The 24,607-nt window shown below is 40.6% G+C and overlaps 1 protein-coding gene and 1 long non-coding RNA gene across 6 annotated transcripts in view; both read right to left on the bottom strand.

The window, feature by feature from the left end:
- Positions 1-1,003: 1,003 nt before the first annotated feature.
- On the bottom strand, positions 1,004-2,560 carry LOC146483788 (uncharacterized). The gene is made up of 2 exons (XR_014863838.1): positions 1,215-2,560; positions 1,004-1,172 (listed from the first exon to the last, which is right to left on the bottom strand). It is a non-coding gene; the product is annotated as an uncharacterized LOC146483788 (long non-coding RNA).
- A 30-nt stretch (positions 2,561-2,590) lies between these two features.
- The window catches only part of LOC146483787 (dystrophin-like), an 86,912-nt gene continuing 64,895 nt past the window's right edge, over positions 2,591-24,607 (bottom strand). For 4 of the 5 annotated variants that reach the window (XM_085105927.1, XM_085105926.1, XM_085105930.1 and 1 more), the window contains exons 50-70: positions 18,852-18,986; positions 17,874-18,099; positions 17,350-17,410; positions 16,607-16,668; positions 16,382-16,456; positions 15,108-15,404; positions 14,375-14,454; positions 13,709-13,786; positions 13,121-13,232; positions 12,477-12,531; positions 12,298-12,337; positions 11,897-11,968; positions 10,707-10,846; positions 10,275-10,346; positions 9,633-9,680; positions 9,084-9,122; positions 8,747-8,771; positions 7,268-7,359; positions 6,175-6,406; positions 5,130-5,406; positions 2,591-3,162 (exon numbers count right to left, since the gene is read on the bottom strand). In XM_085105927.1, the coding sequence (XP_084962053.1) occupies positions 3,062-3,162; positions 5,130-5,406; positions 6,175-6,406; positions 7,268-7,359; positions 8,747-8,771; positions 9,084-9,122; positions 9,633-9,680; positions 10,275-10,346; positions 10,707-10,846; positions 11,897-11,968; positions 12,298-12,337; positions 12,477-12,531; positions 13,121-13,232; positions 13,709-13,786; positions 14,375-14,454; positions 15,108-15,404; positions 16,382-16,456; positions 16,607-16,668; positions 17,350-17,410; positions 17,874-18,099; positions 18,852-18,986 (2,319 nt within the window). In that variant the 3' untranslated portion in view covers positions 2,591-3,061. Of the gene's footprint in view, positions 3,163-4,405; positions 4,464-5,129; positions 5,407-6,174; positions 6,407-7,267; positions 7,360-8,746; positions 8,772-9,083; positions 9,123-9,632; positions 9,681-10,274; positions 10,347-10,706; positions 10,847-11,896; positions 11,969-12,297; positions 12,338-12,476; positions 12,532-13,120; positions 13,233-13,708; positions 13,787-14,374; positions 14,455-15,107; positions 15,405-16,381; positions 16,457-16,606; positions 16,669-17,349; positions 17,411-17,873; positions 18,100-18,851; positions 18,987-24,607 lie in introns of all 5 variants that reach the window. The other variant, XM_085105929.1, reaches the window with a different exon arrangement.

The following is a 24,607-nucleotide window of genomic DNA, read 5'->3' as shown; positions in this document are numbered from 1 at the left end:
AAACTAGAACAGTCCTAGTTGATTCCCTAACGGAACAACTGGCTCTTCTCGTACAAATAGAAAGCGCTCGAGAATTGCATTGTTTGATTTAAAGAAAATTCTTGCTGTTTTTTACATGGAAATGGAGAGTGATCAAGCCAACAGTACCCACCTTCCCCGGGAATAACTTAAAGGGGCAATGTCACCTATTTTTAGTGTTACTTTGAATAGCCAAAAAATATATTTGTATCGAGGGAAACGTTAAAATAATTGTTCAGTTTGTTAACTATAACCCTACTAGTCCACAGAAACTAGTATCATCCATCTTTGGCTGCGGATAGCATGGATGGAAATGGATTGCAACTTGAAAAAATTGGCCAATTTTTACAAGTTCGTTCTGAGTATTTTGGAAAAATGCACCCGTAATGCACCCGATTATTAGTTTATTCTTTCTCGGAGAAATCATTTCATATTTCCTCCTGGTGTTGCAAGAGTAATTTCATGTTAGAAAAGAGATTCTTTGTCAAATATTTGAGCAGTCTTAACCAACACACAGAAAAATCTCCATGACAGTACCCCGTTAAAGGGAGGGTTCACGGTTCTGCGCATGTCCATGAATCAAAAAACTTTTTCGCCTTTGCTCGCTATGACCCAAGCCTGTTTAATTTAATTCGTTGTTTATGAACCATTCGGAAGGGAATACTTTAGGTAACTCGGGTGGTAATTTTTGCCTATGATTGCGTTATTTCGCATGTAAACTGTAACACATCAACCGTAGGTCAACACTAAATTAAATAACGAAAATATGAGTACAACTCACTAGTATTTTCTGTAAATTTTGGCCATCAGTCATTTTGCTTGGACTAATTATAGAATGTGATTACTGAAGTACATGTGAGTGGGATTTTTAAGGCCATAAAGTTGATAAAAAAGAGAAAAAAACCCATTTTGATTCATGCACATGCGCTGAAATGTGAACCCCTCCCCTTAAATACAACAATAAAAATGGACTTTAAACAAGACGATACGTAACAACAGTTTACTACGGTATAAAAATTTACATACCATTCAACTAATGATATGAAAATAACATTATTTAATATGAAAATATTCATCCATTATGCCGTAAGATCAACGAAACCCTAAGGAAGTTTTCCAAACCATTTAAAGCACAGCAGCATTAATTATTTTTTCTGAAGCTCGTTTTGCTAAGCCAAGTAGTTAAATGAGAAAACAAGAAACGTTTCGCCTTTTGTCACGATTTTAATGAAATCGCAAAACAGGGTGAAAATCAAATGTTACACGGCGCCAAAATCAAATTGTGGCGAAAATTGCCAACAGCGAAGTACATAAAAGTGAAAATAACTTAAGATAGGAAACTTAACTTGCAAATACTTTGGAACGTTAAATATATTATAAGGCTGGTTTTTACTTGGGACGCAAGAAACAATCCAACCACATGCGTCGATAAAAAAACGCAACCTTAAGTTAGTCCTTAAAACTCGAAGCGCATAGGTACGCATTCATTGGATGGCCATCCGTAAGAAAAGATTCTCCCATTGGCGGGTTGCATTGTAATGCTCTATTTTACTGAGTGATTTTCGACAGAGATCAAGCTATCATTCATAAGTTCTCAATCTTCCCGAATCGTGAGTATCGTCAATTTCTCTTCGGTTCGTTCGCCTCTCTCTTGTTTGAGATCGTTTCTTCACCACTGCACCTAACCATATAGCCCTCAGCCCCTGTAACACAGTATTAATCCTTTCACTCTCAAGAACTGGTGCCAAGACGGATCATGTATGGAAAGTATTGCTCAATAACTTTTGGGTGAGTAGTTAAGGATTTGATTCATTCTCTTGGACGCCAACCAAACCCACAACCTTGTACAACACGATACAGAGTACTGCTTCAGTGGGCTTCATATGAATGGACATACTCGAGGATTTCATCTAACACATGACGCAAGGTTAAATTTTGAGAGTGAAAGGGCAAAGTTAATAATGTTAATATTATATAAAATGATAACTACTCTGAAAACATCTCGCAAACTTAATATATAAGTGTAGGCACTGAAGAAACAGAAAAGTATCGTAAGATTTCGGATCTTATTACAAGACCATTGTCAAACGTAATGCGACAAACAATGCACTTAACTTGTAATATGGACCGCAATTCTACTGAAGTACTTGTTAAGCTTCATAAGTTTTCCGAGATATTATTCAAAGTATTTACTATTTTATATTTTTTGCATCTGTCGGCGGGAAAAGGTTAACATTAATAAGTTGTAGCGGCATTTTTCTATTAAAAAGCTCTTTAAATCTTTTATAATTAACATAGCGATTTTGAATACTTAAAACCGATTTAATGCCATCGGTGGAAACGCGATTTCCATTGTAAATTTAAGCATTGGAAAATTTCAACAAAATTATTAAATTCAATACGAGCTATTACATAACATAAAACGGGAAAATATATTTGCCTGGTATTTATAACGACCTTAAATTTAAAACTTGAATCTACGAAACAAAAGGTGTTTATCAATTTGACAAGTTTAAACAGGTTTTGACTGGCCAGCGCGATTCTAGCCGTCAGTTCTAATTCTTCGATCGGCTTTCTGAGCCGGCGGTCCTGAGAACCAGCGGAAAGTGTAGAACTCAGACCAAGCTTCGTGTCAGTGATACCTAATCGTCTTACAGATGACTTGACACAGTTCCTTCCAAGATAAACTTAATTTAACTAATGCTTTAAACCTTACAACAACAAACGTAATAATCCGTTAGTAAACATTTCAATAAAGCTTAGTTGAAACGCCACGTTCCCATTTGTATCTATCTTGGGCAATAACTGTCGTCTACTTATTCTACCGAAGATCCTCGGGCCGTGTTCGATTATCTTCGGAGACCTTCGGGGCCCGGTTTTACCCGATCTATTATCCCAAAACGGGATGCCAGGGGAAGGGGTGGGGGAATACAGCGAAAATACGTATTCAATTTCTTTAACAAAGATTTTATAAAATTTTCTTAAATGCTCATCCCGAATAAAGTATATACTGATTTCACTAATGCCTTAATATATTTTAATTTTAATCTCCTTCGTCGTCTGATGTCATTACTTGGACTAACGATTCCACTGCCTTGTTCACATCTTTAGCGGTGGCAAATAAATGGCCTACTGGGTCTGCACCTAAAATGGAAGATAAATGTTATTAATATTGATTTAATACTTCTCAAATTCATTAATAATTCATCAAGCCAAAACAAATCAAATCACTACTGGAAGGAGGTTTAGAAATGTAATCTTAATTATCATAAAATTTTGTGAACCTTTGCTTCGAATTTCTCCAAGAATTATCAATAGTTTGAGAAGGTATATCAAACACTCGAAAGAGTGTTTCCTACTATTTCCAAACACCTGCAAGTTGGTTAAAAAAAACTCGGCTGCGCCTCGTTTTTCCAACCTGCTTCTCGGTGTTTGGAAATCGGAGGAAACACTCTTCCTCGTGTTTGATATATTACATCAAACACGAGGAAGAGTGTTTCGTCCGATTTCCAAACAGTGAGAAGTGGGTTGAACAAACGGCGCGCCTCTTTTTAAATTCAGTACGGAGAATTTATTTCTAAGCTTGTTTGTCAAAAAATGTGCCGCTAACCGCAAACTGCGCTATTGGACGTGGGGTCTCGCACAAGGCCGCAGATTACCGGGTTTTTGGGCTAGCCGGGTTTTGTTACATGAAGTAAGTTGGAATCCTACTAACCCCACTTCCCTGGCCTCAGAAGGGTGGAGGGAGGGAGCGAGGGAGGGGAGTGGAGTAGGGGAGGGGGTAACTTAGGACAGCTTTTGTCGAGCATGTGCCGCTGGTCTCCTACCCATCTTCCACTCATTATCAGTACGCCTGATTAATGGATACTGGGGACAATTTCTTGTCTAAGGAAACAACATGGCCAACCAGATGAACAGATCGATAGTTCGATATGTGAAGGACCGGACCCAATCATCGCGCTCACCAGGCTAACGATCGTGACCTTGACTCTTATCTTTTGTTCTGGGTGAAGAGTAAAGTGCCCCTGACATAGCATGGTTACCCGTGACGGACAGAAGATTAAGACCGCATTGAATCACTTCAAAATGGAAAAGAGGAAAGAATTAAGGACAAAAGTGAATCAGTGTACAAGTAAAAGTGAAGGTGATGGTGTTAACAAGCAAGCGAACAGGTGGCGGTGAACGCAAACAGAAGAAAAGAAGCTTGGTTTTAGAGCAAAGGGGAACTGTTCAATCACGTTTAGATGATAGTGCAAGCGTGTTGCGTGACAGACAAGAACATAACGCTTGAAAACAATGCCAAAGAGTTCAGTTCAAATATGGCAATAGTCTCCTACGAAACAGCTGTTACGTAGGAGACTCATAGCGTACTATCTCAGTCTCTTACCAGAAAAGAGTGAACAGCCATGCAGTGTTAGATTCCATCGGTTAGGACTCAGCAGACACTACACAAGAGTTAAGAGCATTAGTCAGCTAACTTCACAACAAACAACACACCACAGGTTTGCCATGATCTCTTTGAGTGGTGGATTGTGCTCTGTGCGTAAGGAATAGAGTGAAGAGCCAGGGTGAAAGAGGAGTGCAGAACAACAAACGAAGAACTGTGTGTCATGTGGCATTGCTAGAATAGATGATGGTGATGGCAACGATGATGGATGAGGGCGAGGATGGCGGTGGTGATGATGAGGAAGAGGAGAATAAATTATTTACAGTGAAGAGAATGATGAGGATGACACAACGGATAATGATGATCAGATTATTAATGAGGCGATGTCAAGAACTTTCTACGCGTTGCTTGCCTTCACTATCCTGTTCGTTTTTATGGCATTAGGCTTTCGAAAAATAATTTTCCTCTGATAACGTGCCTCAGTTAGAGGTTAGCCTGTGAACTGGCTGCCAAGTGGGATATAGAGCGAAGAAAGAAAAATCGGCGAGCCGGACGAGTGGAGCGCGGTCTGGGGGGCTTTTTATCTCGCCCCCTTTCCGAGCTCGATTTCTGTCTTCGCCCCATACCCCACTTGGAAACCTGTTCACAGGCTAATTACAAGTCCAGTAATCAAACAGGAGGATAGCAGTCCAGTAGGGAAAAACTTCCATCTTTTCTAACTTACTTTTCTGATCGGCAGGAAAGGACGAGTTAATCTGACTCATAACCTCTTTCAAAGCCGGGTCCTCGCTTCCTCTACCAGAAACTCCGTTAGTTGCGGGTCCCGGACCAACTGGGGCTGTTCCACCGGGTTCCGACTCGGAATCGCTGTCGTTTCCGCGTGTTTTACCAGATCGAGCTGACTTCCCAGGGGGGTAGGGCGTGTCTGCGCCAAGCGAGCTGATGGAAGAGGACGGCGTTGTACGTTCGGAAGACTGGGTCGCGCTTTTGTCTTGGCCGGGCTGGAATGCGAACAAAAATGGAAAAATGATTGTTACGTCGCAAGTTGCGAAACGCTAGAGAAATTTCGTTTGTAATAAGCTCTTTTAGTAGAGACCTTTACGAGTACAACTATTAATACGAGCTTTGACTTCGAGTTTTTAGATCACCTATGTTTCGAGGCCTTGTTATGCCGTTCTCACAAAAACTCGTAGTAACATGACGACGGCTATCTCGTTTTCCCGCCAAAATGACACTCGTTCACGCGTGCGCACTCTTTCTCTATTGGAAACAAACGTTTTCGTACGCGAATCTAAAGGCCTCTTGTATTCCGTTTCGTATTACTAGTTGTACAAAATTGTGGACAAATCTACTCTTCACGAACGTTGTGAAATTCGTTGCAGTGTACTCCGGTCGGGGACTCAAGATGAGAATATAAATGAGGACATTTCAACAGGGATTATTGTAGAAATTGGCTTATGGCCCTTCGGAGATTTTACAGGGCCTTTGCCAGCATAAGGATCCTACGATATTTCAACTTCTACTAGGGAATATAAGAATTGGTGATGTGATCTTACTATTTGAGTATAATCAAATAGTAAGTTTATTTTTATTTTATTTTATTTGGAGTTGATTTGTAGTGTAGATATTGTAGATGACGAACCTCATTTTGTTGGATACTCTGCAATAAGCCATTATTTATTTATTTATTCATTCATTTATTTATTTATATTATATATTTAATCATGTTCGCAAAAGGAATACAAAACACAAACCAAAAAAAACTGTACCTGGTCGAGTAGTTGTCTAAGGCGTTGTAACTGCGCCTCAAGCTGTCTATTATGATCCTCCAACACCTGCATTCGTGCCTCCAAGCGACCTTTGTGCTGACGCAGCAGTTTAGCTTCGGCTAGCAGCTCCGAGTCTCGATTTTGCGCCCCTCCCGGCGAGGCATCGTTGTCCGAGGGTGGACCGGTCTGGTCTCTGATGGATTTGAGACGCTCATACTCCTCTTGGAGGTCCCTGTGGAGAGGAAAATAAGGACAGGTTACAGACCTATGTATAAATGGCGGCTGATCTATATATTCTATTAGGGGGTGTTTATATGTGAAAACTCGCATCGGTGCGAGTTTAGTACCGGTATGACATTGTGATTTCATACCGTGTTTATATGAAGGGATGAGATTTCATTCCGCGTTTACGTGAAGATACATTTCATACCGGCCGACGTGATTGTGACGCCTTCTTGGATTGCATGCCAAAGGCTACGCATGCGTCACCTGTTCCAGACTAAAGATTTCAAGCCTGAAAAAACAGTCGTACCGCGGTCACATGCATACATCGGAATAAGTTTTCGTACCGGAAATAAAATCTCGCTCCGGTACAGTAACTGGAGTGAACTCGCACCGGTATGACTCGCTCCGGTATGAATGAGATTTTGTCTTGGTATCACGTAAATGAATACAGAGCCACAAGAGGAAACCGGAGTGAACTCGTACCAGAATGAAAGTCGCGCCGGTATCATGTAAACACCGTCCTATTTTCATGAAAATGTGCGGTAGTACCCTCGTTAGAATGTGCAAAATTCAATAGAATTTTTACTCTAAAATGAGACTAGTAGGGCTAAATTAACAAACATCGAAAAGAATATTAAATCGGCCGCAATGTATGCATAAAGTCCTTTTAATCTTCGCGTCAGTGAACGCAATCTTAAAGTGTGACCACTCAAATTCCTTAATTCAAATTTTCAATTTGGACGTTTCTGTGAGTTTTAGAGCGAAAATCATTCAGATTACCTGTTGTAACGAACGAAAGGTGGTGGGAGGAGGCCATGAGAGCTAAATGTTTCGAGAAGCTTTGCAGTAAACTTAAGACTGTTCCTACCTGTTTTCTTCCTCTAGTTTTAGAAGTTCGGCTTCCAAATCATCTTTTTCGACCGCATCCAATGCCATTACGATCTGGGTTGGACTTTTGGGCTAGAGGACAAAAGAACAAATGGCATAAATTTTAACTAATCCGATGCGTCAACTCCAAGCTGCCAAGTCAGGGTTTTAAAAGCTGAACTGCGTTAACAGAAAGTTCATTTGTCTTTTTGTCGCAGACTATAACCTCGAGTCACGCGATCTAATTTTACTAAACTCATCGTAAGTGTAACGCTGTTTAGCAGTACTCTCTGGAGGTGCCATCGCTGTTTATTCTTTCAAGATAAAAAGTAGTTCAATTTTTTTTGGAATGATGGTTGATGTCAACCCATCAAGCACTGCTTTTCTGTTTATTTTGGCAGTTTAAGTGATTTTAAAAATTACAGTCCGTTTAAAAAAGTAGCTTTTTCTAAAGTTCGTTTTCATCATGACTTGTAATTTTCAATCAAAATGCGAAATTCGAATTTCACGTGAACCTAGTTGGTGAGTTGCAAACTTCGAGTTGCTGTGGTATGATTTCAATTCTTTGCTTAAACTAAGTACAGTGATATGTATGAAGACCTGAGAGAAGAAAACCTTTAATTTTGTTTTTAAAAACACGCCCGAGATGACATGGAATAATAATTTCAAAAACTAATTAGCAGGAAACAAACAAACAAGGTTCGTTTAAAATTTAATTAATAATACACTGTTGAAACTTCAGAACAACATGTTACAGTTCTCATTGTCCGCCGTATTTCTAGAAAGATAGATAAAATGAAAGAGAAAAATTGTTCCCGTTGATCATTTTCCATGTAAAATATTCTTAGTCCCACTGTTCGTGAATTGGCGACAGAGATTATCAAAGACAGTGCAGCCTATAAACGAAATATGAAATACTTCTCCTTCTGTGAACAAGTCAATCTTCATTTCCGGTGTCGATGATTCTTGCGGAATAAGCGCCGAAAGAATATCCGGACCTGGTGTTTAACTCAGTATGTCTAATCAAAGAAAGCGACGGCAAATTTTCAGGCAAATAAAATTATACATTGTTTGCGATCGGTTTACTTCGGCTGTCCCTCATACAAATGCTGCCCTGTAGCTTCTTGAAGTACTCATGAACATTTCCTTCAATGTTGTTAACGGTCTGTTTACCGAGCATCAGCTTTTTTCTAATTGATGACCGTCTTTTAACTTCTAACTAATTTTCTGCGATCCTATCGCCAACAACACTTGGGATAGCTATTCCTTGTAGTGTACAGGATTCACAATTTTACGAACTTCTACCGTGTCGAAGTTCACGACTCCTGCCCCAGCTGAGTTCCACGTGAGACTCAAAATTTTGCGTTTTGACTGACAACTATATGAAATGAAATTTATGTGAAAAGTTTTGAAATGCACTGTAATGAACTTCTACTGACATTAGTATATAGAGTAACGAGTGAAATGCGGAATAACTTACAGCTTCTGTCGTATCACTTTTAAGGCTGAAAACAAAGAGAGGAATAAAACGATTATTGCATTGCAAGAGAAGGCTTGTTTATCGTTACAGTGCGACGAACAAACACATGACCACTTTGAATGAATTCAAATCCTCTCGTAGATTAATTGCAAAGGCAAGTAAGCTTCAAACAGAATTTACAAACACTGGGCAGAGGAGGTACATGCCCCGAATACAAACACTGGATATGCAAAGACAACAACAACAACAACAACTAAAAACAGCAGCAACAACAACAAAACCAAAAACAGCAGCAACAACAACAACAACAATGAGAGTAACAACAGGTGGTTTGTACCTTTGGCAGTACTGGGCTATAAGCTGGTGCTCTTCATCCCTAAAATCACAAACGGAAAGATGAGAAATGAGCCTTCTTACGCACAATACAATATACACATAACGTATGGTCCCGAGAGAAACAGTTAGTTTGTTTTCCCGAGAGTCCTGATGTTTCCCGATATATTAAGTGCTTTTATTATATATTTAGACTTTCCCTTCAACAATCACAGCAAACAAACAATCAGACAAACAACTGAGAGGGCAACAACTGTGAAATTGTATCCCGGTCGGGATACATTTGTATTTGATCCGCGGCACGTGACAAAGAATCAACCAATCACAGTGCTCGTTTTGTTGCGTGAAAGTCTAGGTATATAACAAGACGTCTTATACAACAATGGTCGTGACGATTTTTTGAAATACATGGTAGTGTTAGAGACAACCTAATACATCGGTGTATATTTCTATCATCAACATGACAGAAAGATCCGAAGAAATGAGGTCACATGAGAAAATCTCGAAATTTGAACAAGGTCAAGAGGAAATGAAAGAAGGTTCCGTGACTTACAAGAAATGTGGATCGTATTTCCCGCCTTCTGATTCTGCCTCAGCCAACCTTGAAAGAAACAAGCGAAATTCACGATTTGTACTCATTACACGTAATCCCCGCCGGCAATAACCTAGGCACACATATAGAAGAAGAAGACTAGAAAGGTTCTATGAAATCGTTAAACTGGAACAACTCGGGAATAATAAAAATCACTTTATTTAAGTGCCAATGTATTTAGCACAGAGCACTAATTGGGGACAATTTCCAGATCGAATTGGAATTTAGAAGTGTTGGTTTTTGAGGAGAGGGGAAAACTGGAGTACCCGGAGAAAAACCTTTCGGAGCAGGGACGAGAACCAACAACAAACTAAACCCACATATGACACGAGTCTGGGAATCGAGCCCGGGCCACATTGGTGGGAGGTGAGTGCTCTCACCACTGCGCCATCCCTGCTCCCCCGATTACCTCATTTACTCTTTCCTTTTCCGTCTCTCAGTCCCAAGTTTTCAAAATATACATATCCTCACTGTTTCATACATTTTCTTTAATGCAGCACTGAGAATTTGGTAGTTTAATTTGATCATGTAACAAACTCTCCCCACCTGTCTCATTTGCATTGTATTGATATTGCAAGGGGAATTAGGATGTTAATCACTCACCTGTGAGCAAACATTCCCAGTCTGTTGTGCACCTCATGATTCACGTTTTGTTGAGGAGACGGCATCGAGGGTCTGCAACAAGCGTGTCCGAGATTAAAATTACAATTTAATAGATGAAAGAATATCGCAGTTATGAACTGTGAGTTATGGCAACTGAGCGATCAAGCCAATTGAGAGCTGGTGATTTTGGGATTTCGCAATATACCCAAAGAAATGAATGTGAAATATATGACATGTATCACCCATGTGAAATGCGGATGAAAGATTTCATAGATGAAGGATCATCGTAGTTATGAACGCAACTTACACAGCTGCGAAAAGAAAACCTTAAAAACCCAGGCTTGAATGGGAGTCGAACCCCTCTTCGATATCGGTGCAAACAAACAAACAAACATACAAACAAACAAACAAACTACTTAAAATAATACTCACGTCTCTAGATTTCCCCCTTCCATCACAGTCTGTATCGGTAGGTATCCAAGTTTTTTGGGCGGTTTATTCTTGTATCGTCTTTTCTTAAACTTGTTCCTAACCATGGCGAAGAAATCGAGTACATCCTCACCAGAAGTCGTCTTACAAAAGAGAAAAGAAATAGAAAGCATGTGTCAGTACAATCACGTTCTCTCCACTTCCCAATACTTACTCATTTCTTACAATGCAAGGCCGTGGGTCGCTGAAAAGGCAAAAGGGACCTTCAGATCAAAGTACGAGTATGAGATTGAGTACGAGTACAACTTTCAGATTTCAAATCAATCACATCCCCGGAACTCTCGCTCCTTTCCGTTGTTAACCAGCAGATAAGGAGACCCTGGAAACAAGATTGATGTGAAAAGCCGTTATCTAAACCACGCAAACTGGATTTGAAAAGTTGTACTCGTAGTCAAATCTGAAGGTCCCTAGTATTTTGACCGGCAGAGACCAAAAGTTGTGTTTTCGGAAAGGAAAGCAATAGAAATTAAAGGGATTTAAGATTTCAGTACTTCTTCGTTCACTTACTACTGTACCAGACTGTGGCAACAGAAAACAAGTTGACCGGCGGAGACCACAACTAAAAACATTACTTGAATTTTGGGAAATCGAACCAAAAGTACTTTTTAAAGAAGACTGGAGCGGGCAAAGTGTTCCTAGGTCATCGACCCAGCTTAGTTGTAATAAGGTGATTAAAAACAAAACAAAAATAACCTTGCCACACCAAATTCAGTTCCAAATAAGCCAGATAACCCTCTCACATTTTGGGGGAGCAGATAGGGCGCAGTGGTGAGAGCACTCGCCTCCCACCAATGTGGCCCGGGTTCGATTCCTGGACTCGGCGCCATATGTGGGTTGAGTTTGTTGTTGGTTCTCGTCTCTCAGTACTCCTAAGGTTTTTCTCCGGGTATTCCGGTCTTCCTCCCTCCACAAAACAACATTCCCAAATTCTAATTCTAACAGTGGAGAGAAGCGCCGCTCCGTGGATTACACTAAAATTCCCATTAATTAATTAATTATTTATTTATTACTTAAAAATTACACCACGGTGACATGCTAAGTGCCCATCCCAAATGTTAGTACCCAGTGTCACTCGTGTCCTTCATACAACACTTTACGGCTTCCTACACAAAATGTGGAGCACAGTCACTTACCGATAAACAGTATTGATGCATTGGATGGGTGAGACGATGCTCGTGGGAGACTCGGCCTGACCAGAAGCAGCTCTGAGGAGGAAAGAGTCACAAGATTAACATCACAAACAGGGTCCCAGGCTCCCCCGAGTTGCTGTGAACCTCATCATGAGGGCGAGGCTAAGTGCAAAGCTTTTTATATGGAAATCTGTTTCGTTTGCATATGAACGAAATCCAATTTTATAATAAAAACTTTGGATTCAGCCTCTCTTTCCTAAAGAGGTTCAAAACAACTCGGAAATGGCCTATTCTACTAAAGAGTTCTACGAGGTGCAGTTGAAACTTAAAGTCAAGAAAGGTGAACGCTTGCAGAAAATGGCGGCAACAACAACAACAGCAAATAACAAATAAAGCTAGCCTACCTGGCATAAATCGTAGTTGAAGCATTTAAGACATCGGAATCTACAAAATCAAAAAGAGGCGACAAGTTAACGATTTCAGTTTTTATTAGAACATTAATTCGCAGAGAAGATCATCAATTAAGCAACGAGACTAGAAAATAAAAATATGAGACGACAACAAGAAAGTATGTTCTACAAACCTGAACCCGACAATAGGATATTCTTTGCAGATGCTGCATTTGGCTTTGTGCTTCACTGTAATAAAGAATTCAATAGAATTGTAAAACATCATGCACGTCACTTGACCACTGGGTATACATACGGTATAAAACAAGCTGTCATTACTTTGAAAACTAGTATCCAAGCGACCGTCAACCAGTGCTACGGCATAAGATGGGAAATGTTCGGCTGGGAAAACTTCGTTAGAGATGCAGGTAATCCAACTGATGAAATGGTCCATATTTCATTTAGTGGCTTCACGTATTACCCAATTCTTCCTTGAACAGAAACCATTCCTTAACCCTTTAAAACCTAACAGTGATCAGCATCAAAAATTTCTCCTCATGAGAATTAAGGATATCACCACACAAGATGAATTTTCTTGATTTTTTTATAACTTCTCCCCAGTACATGTATAACAGTATATGTTGTACAAAAGTGGTTCTTGCTTTCGAGTCCTTCGATGTATTCAATTGTGACCATCCATTCAAAAAGAAAAGCTTTCGAGGAATACTTTCCTACAGTGCCCTTTGTTTCCTGATATCATGTAAAATACTAATTTTCTCTAGTTATCAGCTTGTGCGATCCTTGGATTTAAAAAAATCTTTAAACTAGGGTAACTTACCAGCTTCTGATGCGGCCAGTCTGTGTAGAGTAGGAAGCCACACAATCGACTGAGGTTCAGCTGATAGCCACGCCATGAACTGCGCACAGTCAATCGTATGTTTTGCATCGGCCTGGAGGAAGAAAAAAAACTTCAGTAACTTCAATTTTCGAACGAACGACCGTTGGTTATTCACTCTCGCTCGCGTGTTTGGTTCTAGCCTGTCGGTCACCAAGGATCGCTTCTTAGTGCAGCCGGGTGCCAATTTACGCTCCTGTTTTCCCGCTCTTTTTACAAACAAAAAATACCCAGGCGCTAGAGAACGAGTTTTCCCGCTCATTTTACTGACAAAGGCTACATAGGCGCTTGAGAACGATTCAGACTTCTTGTTCGAGATTCCTTTAGAAGATAAGGGCTTGTCTTCTATCTACCCGGCGGGCCGAGCTGTGCGTCGTTTTGATCGTATGTGAGATAGTAAAGGCCTTCACGATATCGGATCTTAAGATATACAGTAGAATCTCGAATAACCTGAACCTATATTCCCCCTGACGCAGTGAGTTGGATGGATTTAATGATGTCAATGTTTGATTTCCAGTACCTGCTACCTACCTTGGAGAAACAGCTTCTTACACTCGGCTCAATATTGCTACCACCAAACGCCGCGATTTCTCCCAGTTGACGAGGAATCTACAAAAAGAGCATAAACTACCTAAGTTAACGCACACCAAAATAATCCACAATAACCAAACAACCGCAACAACGAAAGTAACTCGTTGGCCTTTCTGTTGGTTTTAATTTGCTGCGTAAAAGTTGGATCGAGAGCAAAAAGCTGAGAGAAGGCGGCGGGGGAGGGGGGAGAGAAAGGAACCCCCTGCACCTTTCAAAAACTCTATTTCCACTGTACCCTGATAACCGGCAGCTGCATTCTATTTTAGGGCGGGGAACGTTGTTCTGTTGTTCGTTCTTTTGTTCTGTCGACCAACCATGTAAGACGCTGCAAACAGTGCAAGTCGCCTCCAAATATGAACTGTCGAATGCGAAATTTAAATGAAGCTTTGCTGTACGCCTTAACTACCAGACTCAAATACGAGTCTAAGTCTTCTAACAAGCTTCTAAATGTGGCCTCAAAGGAAAGCTATTCAGCAACACTATTCCAACAAGCGTTGTTTGTTTTTCATTATATTCCATGATAAAGATTGAGACATTTTTGTTATCTTTTGAGTTTGTGTGGTTTGGGATTGAAACGTTTAACTGGCGTTTAGCGGATTTGCTCACCTGTAGAGAATCGTGCAACAGTAACCCAAGCTGTTTGTGGTCCATTAAGCCATTTTCGTCCGTAACAAGGCGGAAAATATCTGCAGAAAGAGCATATCAAGTGTATTAAAAACCTGGCACTAGAAGGAAAAGAACAAAAGCACTACGTAGATACTTTGTAAACGACCGCCTATCATGACGCATTGCAGCATGGCAAAGCTCCTACTTAACACTTTAGTCAGCTAAATATATTTGTTACAGAGCCTTTCCACTGGCGACGCAAGTACCAGCACTTTTTTTGACTCAAAACTCTTTGAAAAGTAAGCTGAGCGCAAAATAACTTAGCCAGTACGACAGCTCCGGCCGTTCGAGCTGAGAATTCTTGACACATATTACACGTCCACTACAGTTCAAATTTGCCACTCTGTACAATTACCCCAAGCATGTTAACTGTCCATTTCATTTATACTACTTGACCTACTTACCCCACCCTGGAGAGTGGAATACATTGACCTCCGATTCAGTCTTCAACCTGGGACTGCAATCTGATTGGTTGTGTGCTATATGCCTGCCCCTTACTACTATTGTAATGAATGAACTTTTACTACCAAACTTTTACTGGAGAAATTTGCCTTGACCGGTAAACTACAAAAATCGGTCTCATTTCGCGAGTGTTTATTTCGAACTGGCCCTCGTTAAATCTTCCTCTAAAATATTCAAATGAACAAGGCAAGCAACAAAACAATTCACTCACATTTGTACTTGTCTTCCAGATGCGCTCTCGCCATGGTAACGAGACCAACTTTGAATGACAGCACACGGATCTTTCCCACGCGCCCGCTGTCATAGACGTTCAGCAGCCAGTTGAGAGTGAGATCGACACAGAATTCGTTGCTGATCATCGTGGAGTCCGCCGGGATATCGATGTTCTCATAAACTGTCGTGAGAACTTTCACTATTTCGGGAACACCGATTAGCACTTCATTGGAGCAGTTTTTAAGATTATGTTGATCCAAAGAAGAGACGACGTTGGTCAGTGTGACAAGATCAACTGTGGAAGATTAAGTAAGTATAAAAAGTGTGATTATTGGGGTCATGTTCGTCATGTTAAGTACCTCATGTTCCGTCTCTTAAAGGGGAAGGGCCACGGGGATTTTGACCTTTTTTTGGTTAAAATGGTACAAAAATGCCTTCACTTGGCTACAAAAGGCTGATTTAGCAACAGAACGGGAACGTCAGTTGACAACAGCACGCGCATCAAGAATGCACATATATAGTCGAAATAGACTCGTGCCCCGCCAAGAGAACTATTCCGCGATCTCTCGCGTCCTCAAATGACGTTCCCGTTCTGTTGCTAAATCAGCCTAAAATAATTCGAGAACAACGAAGGAAATAAATCAACTGAATTCTTGTAAGGAAGAACTCATGATCTGCTCTAGCGCATTTTGGATAGAAGAAGCGAGAAATTCAAGTTGCAATCCATTCCAACCCATCCCATCTATGGCCAGACACATTCAGTCACAGTTTTAATACACCGAAGTGGTAATATATAACAAAATTAATTTTAGGTTTCTTAAAAACGTGTTTGAGATTTTGAAATGAAACTAATTCCCCGTGACAATGACTCCCCCTATAAGCCAACTTCCCAAGGTGGAATGGGGTCTACCCAACACAAGCCTGGGTGTGGTGGAGTCGTGGGGTCCCGTAAACCCGTAACGCTAGAGAGATTTAAAACTACTTACGGCAAACGACAGAAATGATCACGTGACCATGTTTCTTCTACACTTGCCGCTCGCTGTTTTCAGTTTCTCAGCAAAATTGAGTAGTTTTGCATTAGCATCAAAGGTCAGAACTATTTTGCACTATTCTCATCTGTGTACTATTTCATTTTTTCAAGAAAACTTAAACGCGAATCTCACGTTTGCCGTTTGTCATAACGCGATTCTAAATCTCTCTATTGTCTCTCAGGCGTCAGAACCACCGAGCCTCAACGATCCACACTATATAAACAATGTAACTAGAACTTACGGCTTGAAGCTTTTTGGATGCAGCGCAGTTTCATGGCCGTTCTGTAAGCGCTGTACTTGATGTCATTCAGTTCCGCTAAGAGGAAAAAGAAAGTAAATAAAAATGTTAATTGAAAGTCTCTCACGGGATCAAAAATGCCAGTAATACATATCCTTGAACGCCATAAAGTAACATGCACTCTTTGCTCACATAAATTCACTTGACTGGGTCAGATGATGGACTCACCGATTTGATGATAAAGCTCCGTCATTTTTGGATGATCCCATTGCGTAGTTTCTGTCTTGTGACTGTAATACAAACGAAACAAACAAGAGCACATGAGGAGAAAGAAAGTCATCACCAAGGGGAGCGAAAAAAAAAGTAACTTGGTAATGGTAATGGGATAGAAATTGATATACCGCACAAATCACATAGTCTTATGGCGGTTTACAATTCTTCTGTGGGGTGAGATCGGACGTCAGCATGCCACTGGCAGCCGCTATCAGCCAATATTTTGATCTCACCCACCTACCCAACCCAGATGAAATCATAGCTAGAGATAGACCACCACATCGGGGACTACGTCCCCTTCTCTTTTCGAGCAGTGTGTGGGTTCTTTAACGTCCCACAGATTATTAATAACAAGTGTTGTGAGACAGGACCCTCGGTTTAACGGTTTGCAAATGTCGTGGTCCAGGTAATCTGTTTTCCGGTATCATTTAGACACTGGTTGGAAAAAGAGAAGGTGACGTAAAGTAACTTGTCTAGAGACGCTAAACAAAGTGGACGCATGGACCGCGGTTTGTGCGGAAACCGTAGAGCACTAATCCAAGTTTAAAACTATGAGTTAACGAGGTTTTACACTTCTTTTGTCTTAGAACGTTTTCATCGCTCAATTTAGACAAAGTTGAATCCTGACTTCGAGGATAACGTTACTTCTAGATAAACAAATACTACGGCAAACGGATTCATGAGAAACGCCAGCTTACTTGATGTAATACGGAACTTTGTTGAGCGCCACGGCTCGTTCCCAGGGCGGCTCTACACTTCCTGCAGACAAACAAGAAAATCTTGAGTTATTTTGATGCGCGAAACACAAACGTGTTCCATTTGAGTTTAGAAACAACATCTTTACCACTTTCGGATTTTGAACGTGTACCGTTCATGGACCGATCACATGATCTAAATAATCATTTCTCCCCAAAATTGAAGAGATCGATCTTTCCTCAGGGAGTTTTCCAGTTTTATCGCTTTCAAACATGCTTGCGCTGTGAGCAAACTGCATGTATATCCTCCCCACAGCTGCTAAACAGAAAGTCGAAATTGGTTTGAGGTTGTTAATTCAGAAAGGCCTGTTACTAGTAAACTAACAATACAAAAGGAGACGGCCAAAGGTTTTCAAAGTTGCAAGAGACATTTTTAGCCTGGACTGAAAAGAAGAAACAGTTCGATAATTTCCGGATTTACAGTATAAGCAATTATCATTTATTGATGTTTAGTCTTTTTCACTGACCGAGTAATCCTGGTATGGAGGACATGTCATAGCTGGAGTAGGCTTCTTGCATAGCGTGTTGTCTCTGCAACAGTTGAATTTGCAGCTGCTTCCACCGCCGGTATAACTGGTCAATCCTGTTCTGCAGGGTTGGTGAGAGTGACACGCTCTTTTGACGCAGCTCGCTTTCCGTGGCGCTCAGAGTCTCGAACATGTTCTGAAGAGAGGCGATTCGCTCCTGAAGATTCTGAGTAAGAACAAATATCCCGGATGAGTACGGTAGAAGGGTCCGGATGCTAACAATGCAATATGGATAGATTTGCTACTACATAAGCCAAAATTTTATATTACCCAATTGTTTTGGAAACTGAATTTTGGTCAAATTTGGAAACTGCAGAACAAGCGTTATTAATATTATTATTTTTTGAGTTTTTCAGCCGAACGGAGACAAGCTCGAGGCAAGCGCAGAGCACGAGTCACGAGGTTAAAGTTTTTTTGCTCTTCCCTTCGCACGTCACTCGCGCTGCCCGCTCGCCTTGCGCTTGCCTCCGCTCGCCTGAAAAACGCCAAAAAAAAAGATAACAAATATTCTGCACGCTATGATTAAATAAGGCTGGTTTGTCCACTGGCGACGGACGTAAAGTTCCCGTAGAGAAACAAAGAGCCTTCAATTCTTAGAAAACTTTCTCAAGGAAAGCAGCAACAAGCACAACAACAACGGCAAATGGAGAGAACGTCAAGGGCGGGAAACTGAAAGCGAACAAGAATTGAAACTCTATCAAATGATAACTATATAAGCTGGTGTTTATTGTTTACATTGAAAAACAAACAAACAAACAAACAAACAAACAACAACAATCTAGAAACGAAACTACTAAGATGTAAGGTCGCCGTGACGCCTGTCAGTCGATTGTTATGAAAGGAAAGGAATAACTACTTATTTTCTAACAAGAGAGAGTAACCAACAAGAGATGAAGCAATGTAATGACTGATATTAACCTTGAGGTCGTCCATCTGTTCTGACAAAGAATCGATGACAAGATCCTGAACTGGTGTCCAGCTCGCTTTAACTTTCTCGGCCTCAACCAACCGCGCATCAATCTCCTCCATCTGGTCCTGGAACAGCTGCAATTTCTGTGAAGATGAAAATACGCAAAAAGTAAGTTATACTTCATATAGAAAGGTACTTTGTAACTTATAAGACCTGAGGAATATAAAGAGGCCTCTTAAGGTTTCATTAAACAATTTCATTCCCAATTTGCGACCTTGAGTTACATCGCAAGCACTTAAAACAAGCGCAATCGAATCCTAAAGTGTGACCATTCAAATTAAAGCTATTGAGCAGTACTTTCCTGTGGTGCCGTTTGTTCAGCCGTACAAGGCGGTTCTAACTTTTGGGTCTGTGGAAGAAATCCTCAAGTTTGACAACTCTTGGTTTAGAGGAAAGTGATTCAGCAGCAATAACGTTCGGTGGATGACTCGCGTCTTTAATAGATTGCTTTAAACTAATGGGTGCTCGAGAGTGTAATCTTAAAAGGGAATTATGAGCTGGTAGCCCTTGAACGATACCGGCAGACACAGAACAATAGAAGGAAGAGATTAAACTTGATAAGTGCTTTCTCCTCGAAACATCATACCCTCTGTTTGTTCAGGTGGCCAAAATATCTTAAGTAACGTTTCATAATCTCCTTTCATGTAATATGTCTGTTAACCCCTTAAGTGTAACCATTTACAGTAGAGCACCATTATCAACCTTTGCAAAGGACTAAATTTTACGCGCGTTCACTTTCTGCCAGGTTTCCTGATATTCGCCTATGCCACAACAACATCAAATAACCAAAAAACAACAACAACAACAACAAAAAAAAAACATTTCGTCCATAAATAGATTTAGGCTCCCTCGCCAGCTAAAACAAACATTTTAAACATTTCCGCAAACAAAACGAAAACATTTCCTGCCTTTGGTTTTAAAACTATTTCAACTTTTCCGGAATCCCAATTTTTTTTACCACGAGTAGTAGTATCACGTCCGAAAGCACTCTCATGGCTTGTTTGCATGGGGGTTTGTCCAAGAACAGCCTGCGTAGCTCACGGTATTGTCCGCGCGCGAATGTAAAGTTTTGGCGACGGAGCTGAGCGGCGTCAGCCATGAGCTGTGTTAGCCGCGAAAACGGAAGCCATGAGCGGTGTAAGCTATTATCCTCACGGCTTCCCTGCTCTTTCGCCCATATTCCCACGAACTACGCATGCTACCTTCGAAAATGAACGTTTCAAAAGCTCTAAACAGGCAACAGAAAAAGTACTTCCATCTCAATAGTGGTCACAAATACCGGATAGGAAGTAGGTAATTCCGACAGTTGTAGTCTGTACACTATACAAATATTACCAACATCCAGAATTTTTGTGGTCACTTGAAAGACAACTGAATTATAAGCGGATACATGAAGTGCTTAAACTAAAGGATTTGCAAGCTGCAGCGTTAAGATAAGTCCAGCATTTACCAAGAAAAACACATAAACACGCACGAACTCCATATGAAATAAAACATGACAAGTTTTGCATACCGGCTTCGCGGAGAAGGATAAAAAAAATAATCTTTTTGGGGGGCTGTATCAAAATTTAGCAGGACCGCAAAGTGATCTGCAAAGATATGTTTCAATCCTTTTTGGACTGGACATTTAGTGAAACCCATTACGTAGCACGTCCCAGGCGTTCTGATAGTGTAGAGCGGCGCGTTGCGTGCGAATAAGACAGGAGAAGAGCGGTAAAAAACGAGAAGAGACTGGGAAAAGGTCTCTCTCCTTCTCTTTCCAGTCTCCGGCCTCGCTTAAATTATTCCTTCGCAACGCAATTTTCTTTGCGCCGCTCTCAACTTTCTAAAAACGCCTGGAACAGGCTACCCGTTTACAATCTGTTTGTGCATGTGTTTTTTTTTTTTCGTTTCCTGACCCAAGTGTGACAGAATCACGCACACTTGCATGCGTGACAGAATCTGTTCATACCCTCTGTACCGCACATATTAAATATCAGATTATTTCATAAAACTCACGAAAGGTCAACACCAATCTTGGCCGTAGTATTTGGTTTACTAATCGTGCTAAATTCATCTGGGTATTTTTAGCAAACAATTCATATTTACAGCACGAACACGGCATCGGTAAATTAAAACGAGATTCCTTGGGCTTAATAAATAAAGGGTGACGAATGATCAATATATTAGGGTACGAAAAACATCTGATAGATATTGAGCAGTGTTTTGACCACGGTTCTGCTGAAAACGTGGCTCAGTCTACCAAGTGACATCATTCAAAAGATCAATTGAACAGTGCTCGGCCTTCTATCACCTCTAAATTTAAAATTTTGCGCAAATTTGTATTTTGACAAACTTGTACGAAAAAGGGTTTTATCGACTATATAAAATGAACGCATAACTGAGAAGAAGGAGATATGGGCTAACCCTCGCGTGTTTGATTCGGCCTTTTTGTTTACCCCACAAACTCGAAACTGGTAGCCGGAGATGATTCTATAGTCGCATGACAAACACGTGCTCTAACATCGCACCATGTGCGCGTTGAAAGTACAGCGAATAAAATGGATGTGAAAGCGAGGTGAAGAAAGAAACATTAGCTACATGAAGTGAGAAAAGCGCGATTTAATAGGAGTATGGTATTCTATTTCCTTATCCAGATCAATGATCTGCTGAAATAACCAGTGCAAAGACAGCGCTATACTACCCATTACCACAATTTCACATCGAATCTACTTTAAACCCCCGGCTGAACGTTCTAACATTGCTGTACAACAATTCTTGATTCAACAATTTTAGAGCGATTAGCACTCCATGTGACCAAGACGGCGTTTGCAATGTAAGAACGTTTCGCCGGGGTTTTAAGTTTTACTATGCTGTGCGTGTGATTGGCCTCGGAAATTCACAACACGCCGTGGCAAGGCTCGTCAGAAACTAACCCAACGCCAAGAAAAGTGGAATTACAACGTGTAAGAAATTGTTGTAATGGCTCTCATTCACGCCCTGGCCGGTGGCGATAAAACTATAATCCAAGGTCAGGTTTTAAGTATGTTTACTTGCCCTGTATCGTGAGAGCGAGTATCGGAGGTAACTGAACTTTAAATTGTGTAATGATCAAGTGCAGATGTTTGACACCCAGACAGAACAACAACTGAGAACAGTTCAAAATCAACTAAGCAACCACATTTGGCCTAAACGCAGGAATTTATCGCGCGAAAAAAAACGTTAACGATAGCTGCTGGAAATTCGTACGATGGCATCTGCTAACGAAAACAACTTAAAATTCACAGCATTCCTCGCCTTCTTCGAATTTAGTTTGACTCAAACTATCGAATGTACCCACCAGGCCGCTACATAGATGGCACTTACCATGTCGAGTCCAAACTTAATCAATCTCTGGATTTCCCAATTTGATTTGTATTTAGTTGAAATCAACACTGCGCGGGAGAGAGGATATGTGAAATACGAACCTGTATTGCCCGTTGATTTATAAGCCGGCCGGATGTGGATCGGCCTGGCCACCGTGTGACCTAGTAGTGTTTTCGTTCAGTTGAAGCGGAGGTGTATCCGATATTTAAGCGATTAATATGACGAGAGAGGCTGACACCGAAGTAGTGAAGTCATAGATTGGCAGTGTATCTCGAGAGCATTAACTTGTCAATACAATTAATGACTCAATTCAAACAAGAGGCGATAAACCAACATTGTGATCCCTTAAATTATAAGCTGAGGAGGGGTGTTTGCTTTTCGTTTGAAAATGTTGTTTTGATGCCACTATGAAGTAGTTTGTTCAGTAAACAATCATAAAGATAGGTCAAGCATTAAATCGCCCCACTCTCCGGGAACGATTTCAGCCGTGAGCCTCCCGCCCTCCCTCCCCAAATCTCTCATTCCTTTCCGCATTCCACCCGCCCAAAGATGTAATGATACCTTGCCATGATGGTTGACGAATTGCGGGTGGAACACAGTTACCATTAGGCCAGTGAAAAACCAGTGAAAAATGTGCAATGTGTACTTGTTAAAACGCCCCCTCTATAAAAACACCCTTCTGTTATCAATGTATCCGGTTTCCATGCATGAATGTCACCCAAAAGGTACTAACAAACACCCAAGGGGGTAAAAAGATATCACGGATAACATCAAAGTGAACATTTTTTTTTTCGATTTCACCAAAAATACAAATGTGTTTTTTGGAAAAATATGGGCCATCAAATACTGAAAATTTATTTCACTTCAAGAGCCGATAAACCAAGACGTGATTTATGGGAACAGAAGATGCGAGATTCATGACGGGTAACATTAAATCAGGTGATTTAGTGATTACAACATGCCAAAATAATGCGCGCGATGTTTGTAAATTTTTGATAAGTTAAGAACTATTTCGTTGGGCGTTTCATATACATTTCACTTTCGTCTCATCACCTCTAAGGGTATATTACGACTTCACATAATGACAGCTCCCAGTTGGCTTGATAGCTCAGTTGATAGAGCACTGAACCGCAGGGGTCATGGGTTCGAATCCCGTTCAGGTCTAAATTTTTTGTGGCTTCCTTCGCGCTATAATTGCGCAGCTGCTCAAGTTGCGTAGCTCACTGCGACGGCCTCTCATTTATTAATTATTAATTATTCTGTTTCTCAAAGATCTCCTCTATCAATCTCGGTTAAACTATTTTAGTTCCCAGGAGTTCATTTTACAATGCCTAAACAAAATTTATTTGGCGATCTGAAAGCCAGCGACGGAGTTCCTAGTATGACCAAGAAGTGCAGAGGTCAGAGTCTACTATAGTTGAAGGTTCTTGCTCGACGAAAATCCAAGAGTAAACGCGAAAAAACTCGGAATACTAAAGAGCTACTGAAGCCGAAACAACTTTAAATCTGGAAAACAAAATTAGCTTTCAGGAAAAAAAAAATTTAAAGCGTTATTTAAACTTCAAATGACAGGATCTCAACTTCAAATCTGTTATTTTTTCTGATCACTGTGGTAGGCGCAATAGGAGGCGAAATGCTGGATTGTAATCTACTTTTCCTCTCCTTTCCCCCTTCCCTCCCTTTTCATCTTCTGCAACGACTTTTTTTCTCCATCAGTTGAGGCGCCTTGCATCAGTAGGCTTTTAAAAGCACGTTTCTGTGTTTCAACTTGCAACTGGGGCCGCCAACAATACGATGAAATGCCGAATTAGCTGGTTGCCAGAGACTGCAAGCCTTTAAAAGCGCCCTAAAACATCTGGCCGGTTTTTCTCGCCAATTTATTTCACATTGGTTCCCGAACTTTGAGGAGTTAATTCTCATGAAATATACGAGGAATCTGTGTAAAATTTGTGGGCGGGGGAGGAGTGGAGCAGTAGGGCATGTAGTGGATAATAACGGGGTGCTTTTGATTATCGATCAAGATATCAATGATTGTTTTCAACAACACGCTAAACCTGCTGTCTTTAATTTTAAAAATTCAGAAAAAATAAAATCGAAGACACCCTAATTTAGATCAATATCTGAAGTGTAGATTAAGTTCCATACAATAAAGTATGTGTTGACGTAAGCGTGTTGTCCAATAAACCTAAAATGTAAAACCTCCTGATGGAGAAAAATACGCTTTCGTTGCCTGTTAATGCGTTGTGGGTCCAAATAACTTAAAGAAATGAAATGTGTGTTTTTAATGCTTTTAGAAAATGTATACTTTATTTTAATGGCCTTGGGGCTTATAGTTTGCGCTCATAATCACTCCTCACTT

This window comes from Pavona decussata, unplaced genomic scaffold, assembly GCF_977016875.1.
Source record: "Pavona decussata unplaced genomic scaffold, jaPavDecu1.1 SCAFFOLD_38, whole genome shotgun sequence".
Classification (NCBI taxonomy): Eukaryota; Metazoa; Cnidaria; class Anthozoa; order Scleractinia; family Agariciidae; genus Pavona; species Pavona decussata.
This window is presented reverse-complemented; position numbering and strand designations above follow the sequence as displayed.